Source organism: Formica exsecta, unplaced genomic scaffold (genome assembly GCF_003651465.1).
Source record: "Formica exsecta isolate Colony F162 unplaced genomic scaffold, ASM365146v1 scaffold218, whole genome shotgun sequence".
Taxonomy (NCBI): Eukaryota; Metazoa; Arthropoda; class Insecta; order Hymenoptera; family Formicidae; genus Formica; species Formica exsecta.
The window spans coordinates 1422747-1433425 of record NW_021849477.1 but is presented as its reverse complement, the minus strand read 5'-3'; the positions used below and the strand labels follow the sequence as shown (position 1 = coordinate 1433425).

Below are 10679 nucleotides of genomic sequence, written 5' to 3'. Positions count from 1 at the left end.
CGCTCTTCTCCTCGTCCCTGGACGAGATCTGTAACGAGCGTCTGCTGGAGCCGCTATTCGACCTCGACAGCAGCGGCGGTCTTCTCTTTGTCGCTCCGCGACCCGCCAATAGATTATTCAGCAAGGATGGACTACGCGCGCAGATAAACGCATGGAAGGACGATACCGTGAAGACGCCCAGCTTATTCAACGTTTGCTTCGTAGCGCGAGATACGTGCGTCAGTAGACTCTGAGAGAGAAATGAGGGCAATGCTTATTTAGTATCGTCAGCTGATTGAGCTAGGTCATTTGTCCTCAAGGTACCTTGAGAAATAAAATCTTTGAAGATTGAGAATTCAATCAAGACTTTCCACATAATTAAATTACAGAATGATTAAAAACCACCGATCTATGAATATTAACATTGAAGGAATGTTATCTTAAAAAAAAAGAAAAAATATAGTTTTTTGTTCAAATCATAAAAAATCAAGAAGATAAATTATAAAATATTGGTAATAAATAGTATATAGTGTTTGTACTGTAGATTGCTGTTGTTTAAATAGTTTGATTGCAGTGAGAATGTTAATTTATCGTATATTCAGACCATCGTACGAACGACTCTTGTCTCTCGCACAACGATCGATAACATCACAGCACAAACGGCACAAATTAGATACTCGCGATGCAGATGGATAGCTAACGAATCCTGGCTGCAAATGGGGGAGACGACCCCGCTTTTCAGACAATTAAAGCAATGAAGTGGACAATGTAGCGAGATTGCAGCGCGTAATGTTGTTTATCCGCGAGAAACCGAGAGAACGGGCTTTTCCTATGAAAGCTACAGTCAAATCATGGCGTTTTGTTTGATTACACGATTGGAATCGATATAATACCTCGACTCCTTGTCACATTCGGTGACGATTGGAAAAATAGAATCGACGCCACACGGTTTCTCGAAATCATTCTCAAAATAAAACAATACTTGCGCGTATGTATTACGTGTGGGTTTATAAATTTATATGATCACAAAAAGATAAACAAATATATTATCAATGAAAAATATTTATTGGTAAAAAATATCGATAAAATATTAGAGAGATGATTTTTCTGCAGAAGTAATTATATCCGCACAATTATGCAATGTCTTTTGATTGTACAGTTTAGTTTGTATAAAGTATTAATATTCTATGTTGTATTTGATACTTACTTTCGGATTAGGCAGTTCGCCACTCTGCAAACTAGCCATGTAGCACCGCAAACGGAATTGCTCGCAATGGAGCCGTTCCAGATTCTCTTCCCATTGTACTATTTGATTGTTGATTTGCTGCTTAGTGTCGACGTCGGAAACCACTGATTGCTGGAGATCCGCCATGTGTTTCATCTTGTGGTCCTGTAAACAGCCAGTATACAAGTCGATATCAATTAATATATCTTTCTTCTTTTTTATGAAAAAAACATTCCGTCAAAATGTGAAAATATATAGTAATTAAATATGTTCAAACTCTATCAAAAATATATTTGTAATAATTTTTATGAAATAAAAATCTAATAAATTAGTGTAATTAGTGTAAAAGCTTTTTCCTACATCTTTGAAGCAAAAATTAACAAATGCTAAGACTAATGTAAACTTTGTTCTTTTTAACTACTTTTCACTAAACAATGCTTAGAATATATATATAAATCTCTCTCTTCAATATTTAGAATAAATCAAGCTTAATGAAATATTATATTGATCGATTCAATGACATTTTCTTAACATACCGACTCGATCGCCTTTTCCAGACGAAAGATCTCCTCCTGAAGAAGATGCAGCGTGCCGGTCTTGCCGCGATGACGCGCGAATGCGGCGGCACACGCCGAATGAATGCTATTCACCCAATTTTCCAGCTCCACTTGACATGGCGCCTAAAAAACACAAAGAGAACGTTTTTTTTTTCTGTAAGTGAAGATAAAGATCTCCGATATTTAAGCATCGGGAAACTTTGAAAGCAAATCGATATCGCCGCGAAGCAATGTACATAATGTCGCTCACATTTTTTAAAAGTCGTGACAAGCTTTTAAGTAGGAACCGCAGGCTATTAAAAGTTTGCCGTTGCGTGATCGAGAAACGGGAGTTTGTGAAACGGAATTAATTAAATACATCTAGTTAGCGATTCGCGCGGTTCATGCACTCTCTCGAGCTGCCAAAGTGTGGAGATCAAACTGAACCGAAATTATTCGAATTTAACTTTATCTCGAATTGTTCCCCTCATTCGTCGATCACTTATAACTTGCTTCGAGTTTAATTGGCGTGTCATTTGCAAGGATGCTTATTAAGAAGTTTACTCGCAAATATATTAATAAATTAAATATATATATTTCTTTTTTTTACATTAATTCCGATCGTCAAAATTAAAATTTGCCAAATTTTCTTTACCTGGAATAGATAGGCATCCCCGAAAGCGGTGCTAAGGCAAAATATATAATCCCTCTTCGGATGTTCGGGAATCGGCTGCATAATCGCACCGTCAACAATGATTAGATGTTTAGGTGCCGCTTCCATGGCTCTGCTCTCTTGGGAATCGCAGGGGTAGAAGAGGAGTGTGGTGCCCTTCAGACAAACCCAGTAACCCTTCCAGCCTCTCTTCCTAGCTAGCTCGATCTGATGTTTTTTGCGCAGCAGCCATTTCTTCACACTGAGAAATCTAAAATTTTTGATGCATCGCCATTATCTCATTTTTCCTTTTATATTTAGGTTTACTGTTGCTATATAAAATACACGAATAATTTTCGATATATCAAAAATCATTATATGATATAGATATCATTATATTATTCTTGTGATTTTATATGATTTATTCTATGTCATATTTAATTTATCTTAAGAATTTCGCAAACTTTTTTATTTTTAAAATATATGTATAATTGATGACTAATATTTAAATATAAACTATAAAATTCTTCTTTAGTTAATTTATAAAGTAAGTAAATTTACAAACTATAATATCTCTTAAAATATAAGAAAAATATGATTTAAAAAATAATTCTTTGTCCATAGCCTTCGTATTTATCTTAACATTATCCGAGAGATATTTATATATTGTACATACAGGCCCTCAAGGCTCATTATCTTTATAGAACAAAGTACAAACGACGTACCCTGCTTTCCGAACTGCACCGGTGCAATTGAACGAAGCTGCAGCTGTGCCAGTCTGCTTCCCACGATAGGGCGAATTTATGACACTCTCGCCGTCGTCATCATCGCTGACGGCGGTGGTGAGTGACATCCTATCGTCGTCTGACATCTGAAAAATATATCAGGCGTTATTTTTAGCCGCGACAAACGCATTTGTCACTGCGAGAATCAAGACAGATACGGGCGATCCCACGTTAAATTTGACAGTTAATAATCGAATACTCTTTTACTCTTTACGAATTTTTTTATACTTGCAAATGGTACTTGCACGTGGAGTCACACATATATGTAAAAAAAAAAAATGTATATGTATATATATGTATATATCAAAAAAGAGAGAAAATGTGCATAGAAAAAATGTATTGTGCGATCATATCGTAAAATAAAATAATGCTGATAAAAAATGATGATTATATGCAAAGAGTCTAGTCTATTACTGACAATGACAAGATGCTTTATATGTACATAATTAACTGAGGATATCTCATCTATCTAAGAGTGCATATTTAGGAATTGTAAATATGGGTTGCGTTTTATTGCTATTTACAATATATATATATATTTTTTTTTTTTTCGACAATTAACTAATTATTTTTTTTATATACTGTATGTTAGGAATTGTAATATGTTGTATTAAAAATATTGCATTAAGAATTATAATTAGTGCAGAGTTTACAATGTAATAATTTACAATGCGATTTGTTGAGATCAATGTTTAATATAATTTTAATTTATATAACTATGTTAAACACTTAATTAATTTTTGATAAATACAAGTACACTAATATGATATAATTAATTAGTATTATTGCAAATTAATTACACAAAAAAATATTACATCAAAGGGAGACATTTGCATTACTAATAATCAGCAGTGGAGATGCAAAGAAATCTTAAGTTAAGGCTTTACTCGGCACATGCTATTTAAAAGTGGCAACTAGTTTTAATGCAACTTTAGCGAGGCCAGCTTAGAAGCCCTTTTAATTGCATAAGAAGATTATGTCGCTTTCAAGAGATTATTTCAACGCGATCATACATGCCAAAATATTATATTGCAACTAAAGTCTCTATTTCACAACAAAAGGACGAAATGCGAAAATGCTTTATTTGGCAATTCCACTGTTTTCGTTGTCTATCCCCTCGTTATTTTCGCTCTTATTTTCCATCGCGTTGAAAGCGCGATTATAAATTTTTTACTTGCAAATACATATTTTTAATGTGACAAATGATTTTTCATTCTATATACGATATGACGTTTAATGATACCGATGAAAATGAGATGCAATTCTGAGTGCGACAATGAGTGCGAGTAGTTTAGGGGGTCGACGAACGAAAGTCCAACGGAAACGGAACTCGGCGCAGATTTAATTCCTTTCTCTCCCTCTACCCTCGCTCCTGCCCGAAGCGCATGCCAAGTGATTGGTATCTCGCACGAGGGTGGTATCCTCGACGTGCGATCGTCTCATACAGATATAGGCAGGGAAATGTATATATATATATATTCGGGAACAATACACAATATATCAATCTGAATATATCAAGAGAAACATTCCTCCACAAGAGAATAGAGAAGATTCGCCATTCGTGTCCTCTACCTTTTTCGTAATATTGGTCATGCCGCGGAGCCTCTCGCGTATTCCCCTGAGGCTCTCGCCGGCCCAGAAACTTACGACTCTTCTGAGAAAATCGGCGTTGCACGCGTCCGCCGTCATGTGCGGATGGTAGTGGCAGTAGCAGCCCTCCTTGAGCAGCCTCATGTTGTTGTCCGCGCTACCGTTGATCTTCAACATAATTTCACGACGCGCCACGCTTAGGCCGTCAATGTAACGTTGCGCCCAGGTGTTTAACGCGCCGTTTACCAGACGCAGTAGCCTGTGGTAATAACCCTCGCCCGAGCCGTACGTAACTTTTTCCTGGACGTTCCGGCAGTTGAACCAGTACAATTTGCGCGTCTCGTTAATGCATATTACGCTTATAGTATGCCTGCGACACCAGCAAAAGTACTTCCAGCAGCGTCGCCGATGCTGCGTCTTCAGGTCCGTGTAACTATCGTCGCTCGGATCCAGCAGGTCCAGGGTACTATTCGCACACTTGATCGACCATTTCGGCTCTACCATTATTCGTCGTTCTTCCGCCGGCGGTGACTTAAGTTGAGGAAGAGACGTTGAAACCGTCCGCGACTGGACGATTCCTAAGGGAGGGAGAACTGTCGGACGGGATCCTCGGCTTCCCGATGATGGGGCAAAAGTGTCATTGCAACGCCGACTACGACATCTCGTTCCTTCTCCGATGGCATTATTATTGTCTCGCGGACGGTACAAGAATCACCCACGTGGCTTGGTGAGATATTCTTTTTTTACGATCGATTGTCGCGATGTATAAGCTCGATGATATCGCTTCGCAATTGTTTTGTACTTCTTACGGTCTTATTATACCGCGAAATCCTCGAAGTCCAAATCCTCGATAATCTCAAAGTTTTCGTCGCGGTTATACATCAGCTGTTCAATTTTCCATTTATCGTTTGATAAACGTCAATGGCAAGTATATTAGATGAAATATTAACGATCCGTAAACATTGAACGGCTCACGACGCGACCATCGATTACCAAGAAGAGCGAAAGTTGAACGACGGCAGAACAGCTGTTACATCACATTTATTCAAATTCATCAAGTTTATGACAATAGTCTATTCTAAACCCGAAAAAAATTTCCTCGAGTTTATCAATAAAGTCCTCTACTTAAGGCAAATGTTTTTTGCACTATTAAAAAGGATGCGTCAAATTCCTTAACGTTAACTTTACGAGACTACAATCTAATTATTTCAAGAATCTCCAAAGTTACGGGCGATGACGCACGAAAAAGCATGAGAGCGGCGAAGAATCGCCGCAAGAATCTGCAGGTACTTATACGCAGAAGAAGAATTCTCTATTAAAATCCTAAGAGAATTTTCCAAGAATTATTATTCATCTAAGAAGCACACAGCTCGCAAGATCGTCGTCGACGATGTTGGACGATCGTAGACGTCATAGATGCTACTTCAACTCCTGCCTTTTTTGCAGAGAGAAAATTGATAATATATATGATATTTTCTCTTTCTCTCTCTCTCTTTCTTTCTCTCGCTATACGCGTAATAGAAACGAATTTGCCATAGAAAAATACTCTCTTGCTCTGCTTAAGTATACATATAGATATCTTCTCTAAATGTTGATTCTTGCTCCTCCCCAGCTGATTTCCCTTCTTTCCCACACATCGCTATAGATATCCTCTCAAAGCATCGATTTTCTCTTTTCTCGCGGAAAAATGCGCTATAAACCGTTACCCTCTTTTACCTCGCACCTTATCTAATCTCCAGCATCTATTCAGAATATATTACTTCAACCTCTTTAACTAATCTTCATCTTCTTTCCTCCCGAGCTTATTTGATTTCTTTGTCTCCCCCTTCGTCAAATATATTAATTCTTCGCGTAATATTTCAATAAAGTGTCCTCGTCTTTTCTTTAATATATCAGTAAGCTGGAATCAATCATTTGCCAATTGCGATTGACCTGTTTTCGATTCTCCGGAAATCATCCCGCGGCGGAAATCAGCCTTGAGTTGATCGTAAACGCGAGAAAAGAAGAGGATCCAGGTACCAGTGACGATGTTGTCATCGTCGAGATGCGCCAACACGCCGCGACGCATCTCGCTTCGATCTCGCACGCACGTGCGACCAAATCTCGTATACGCGAAACCCTCAAGTAGAGATCGATGCGTTGTAACCGAGCGTACTAACTTCCAATCCGCATCGTGACATGAGGATTTGTTGTCAATTTCAATGACATCCTGCAGGAATTTTTCCTTCACTATCTCGAAAAATTACGCAATTATTGCGCAATTTCAAGAAATCGGAGAAACTCCCGATTGCGTTCTCCCCAGACAAATTCTTCTAGTGTAATTTCTGTTCGCCGGATTTATTGGAGTCTCGATGAACGGCGGATGCACCTCCGCACTTCCGATTCACGTTTCAACATAAGAATTACTCCAGGATATTATTCCTAGACGCGTGAAAACATTTATAGTCTCGCGCGCGACAGGTTGCACGAGATTCCTACGTCTACGCTCGGTGCAATCTCCGGCGAATATTCTCTTCGTGATCGAGGTGTGCAGTGAACGTTCGAACACGCGAGGAGATCGGGCGCGTTTACGCGGAAACGCGCGTTTTCATCGCGTTCTCCGGCGAGTGGGTGACAGCCGTTGGCGCCGCTGCCGACGTGTCGTCCGGGGATGTGTCTCGCGCGGCTCGACGACTTCCGGCGCCCGCGCATCGGCGCATCAAAGGCGCCGTTTTCTCTCTCTCCCTCTCTCTCCCTTCGAAAGCGCCCGACTCGGTGATGCGAGTCGTGTTGGATGCTGCGAGATAGGGAGAAGAAGCTGCGTCCTGCCGCGTCGCGCTGCCGCCGTCCGTCCGTCGGTTCTCCACGAGGTCGAGATTCTCGCTCGTGTACCGCGTCTAATAAGCGTCCGTCGATCGATGGGCCCCGTTGCACTCGGGGTTGCGCCGTGACGCGGGATCGCCGAGGATTCTCGTCATCGCCACGGAATTTTATCACCGCCTTCGGCGGAAAACAGCGGTATCGGCGGTTGAATCCGCGCAAATGAGATACTCCTCGGGCAAGGGTCTCTTTATTGTTTTTCTCTCTTTATTCTTTCGTTTTCTTTTTTTCTTTCTCCCCTTCTCTTACGAGCGAATGTCACCAAGTCCGCAGTCGCGAACGCGCTTCGCTCCGGACTGCCGCTGGAGAACAGGGAAGAAGAGCTGCTACCGCGAGGGGAATCAATACCACGGTCCTTGTGGTGGTCGAAGGGGGATTGCAGGAACGAGAGGAGGAGGGCTAGCGGAGAAAGCGGCAGGGAGGGATGTCACGAAGAGAGAGGGTGGATGGCGCTGGGATATAGCCGGTAGTAGTTCCCGCAACGTGGAATAGGAGAAGGGGGAGCTATGCTTCGGAAGCGAAACGAGCGAAGGGGTTGATATGCAACGTCGGGGGTGCTGGGAAGGAACGCGACGCGCTGCATGATTGTCGATTGGTAACAGCTAACAGCTGACAGCTAAACGCTTCGCGATGATTGTTACTCCGCTGCCCTTGTATAGATAAATATCTGATTTAAAAGAAATAATTTTCCAAAAAATCGAATCACAAATCTGCGTTAATTATTTGAATATACTTGTATGAAAAATGCCGATTTTCTGAAGTCATATCCTTGCGGTAATTTTATTTTTCGATATCAAGGATGATGGCGAAAAATTATTATTAATTAAAAGATGTTAAAAACTCTTTAGATTCATTGCTCGCTATTGCATCTAATTTTTGCAATTTTCTTCAGCGAAAGAATCGTTATATCGTTTCAGAATTTTCTAAAATTTTTTCCAGTATACACTTTCCTTTAGTATGAAGATCTTTTTTCGAATAATGTATTTTCTTACATTTTTCGTAATCAAAATAAGATAATTATATCAAGACAATCTTTGGTATAATGAAAAAAGTAGTCAACAAATCTAACATGTATTCGATTTGTAAAGTATAATTTTATGCAGCGTAAAACTTAAAATTACTCTCATATCAATGGATCGAATGCGCCGATTTACAGCTGTTATTTATTCATAGCTCTTTTATTCTGCGCTTTGCGTCACGTATATATTTCGTTTTCTTTTTTGCCATTGCAAAGGGGCTCGGAGGGGAAGGGGGAGATTAAAAAAATAATCCTACGTGGATTATATATAACGGGTTGGCGCGCATGCGAGCGACGCGAAGTTTTATTGAATTTTATGGCATAGTTTCCTTGCGCGACGGAAGATGATAAGAACAATCGGTCGTTGTAAAATTTATCGTGGCGAGCAATATGTCTTCTGTATCAGGGCAATAGCTCTGACTTATACGCGGACAGTTGAATTAGATATTATTACGTGCAATTAATCATCTTCCCGATTCGCGATCATACTTTTTAACCGCGACAAGAGCAAAAAAACGAGGGAAGCAAAAGAAAAGCCAAAGTCATGGAAGATGCTGTGCGTTTGCGCATGCACCTGTTGGTGCAGGCTGCTGCTCGACTTGTGCAACCACAGGTGCAGGGATGCTCGATTCTCTTATTTACTCTCGCATGTCGAGCAAGGGGTTCGGCCCGCTAATCTCGGCGCGACCTATTAACCCTTAAAGCGCATATCTTTGCTCACGACGCGTCATAAAAGCCCCGATCTTTATGCAAGACGTATTTCGAGAGCTATATATAATTTCTCAGAGTAGAATTTCTTAAAACTTTGTCACACGTAAAAAATAATGTTTGAGAATCCCGCCCCAAATAGTTTCTCAAAATAAAACTTCTTAAATATAGTCTCGTTATAGATAAAAAAATAATGTCTCGATACAATATTATGTTTTATTATTTTAATGAATTAATTATAATTTCTTGACATGTAATTTTGTTTTTTGTAAACATTTATAATTTTTCAAATAGAGAACTTTTATTTTAAACCTTTTGACATGTAAAAAATAAGATAAATTAAAATCGTACAATGGAAACTGCTGTTTGACAATCGGTCGACCGCGGAACGCGAGAATAAAAGCCAACGCTTGCGTAAGCTTCCGATAATAGAATTTCTCCGTTGCTCTGCGGTTGGTTCTCATAACGGGCACCATCGCATAACACACACATATATATATATATATGTATATATCTTTGCAAAGGGGTAGGTTTGCACATACGTATGTACGCAACGGAATGCGTTCAGATTCTCATGACCTCGACTCGTTCCCCACCGTTATCTCCGCATCTATACCCATGCACCTACACATTTCTATTTGCGGTGCAAAATAACCGAGAGACAACGAGAAGCTTATACGAATAGGGTTGAATAGCGATGGATTCGAGCGGCTAGCGAACGCAAGACACAGGGTCAGTAGGTTATCGATGTTTGTTGGCCACGTAAGCGCCCTTCATACGTAAGGATCATGCGCCCGCACATGCATGTCAAAAATTCGAATTTTTATGTTAGTTCGGCATCATTGCGAGATAAATAAAGAAAAGTGCGGAAACAATCGTACTTTTGTTAAAACGTTCGGACGCTTGAACCGCGATTATCGACACGTACATGCATTTCCGTTTCCTCAATTCGCGTTGACCTCTTTTGTAACGTCGTCGTTACACGATAGGCGTGGCTGGTGCGAAAGCGCAATTTGTGCAACCGGGAGTAGGTCCGAGAGTTGCGCAATATTTCATAATCATTAGAAATAAGGACATCATTTCTGACGCGTTTGCAAAAGATTGACATCGTGTATATTAGTATCTCGTTATGTCGGTATATAAATTAAAAATATAAATTTTGTGACATTTTATGCAATAGAAATAAAAATATACATATAAAGTTTCATTTTATTTATTGAAAATATATTGAAAGGTAAAATTTTATTATAGATTATTATAAATTACCTTTTAAATAATAAAAAAAATTAAATTGTTTTATAAAAAAGCTATTTATAACAATTACATT

At 39.5% G+C, this 10679-nt stretch overlaps 1 protein-coding gene across 1 annotated transcript in view; it reads right to left on the bottom strand.

Annotated features, from left to right (window-relative positions):
* The window catches only part of LOC115235291, a 39658-nt gene that overhangs the window by 9570 nt on the left and 19409 nt on the right, over positions 1-10679 (bottom strand). Inside the window, exons 13-18 of the mRNA XM_029806961.1 lie at positions 4750-5298; positions 3118-3263; positions 2396-2663; positions 1741-1884; positions 1187-1369; positions 2-229 (exon numbers count right to left, since the gene is read on the bottom strand). Coding sequence (XP_029662821.1) covers positions 2-229; positions 1187-1369; positions 1741-1884; positions 2396-2663; positions 3118-3263; positions 4750-5298 — 1518 coding nt within the window. The remainder of the gene's footprint in view (position 1; positions 230-1186; positions 1370-1740; positions 1885-2395; positions 2664-3117; positions 3264-4749; positions 5299-10679) is intronic.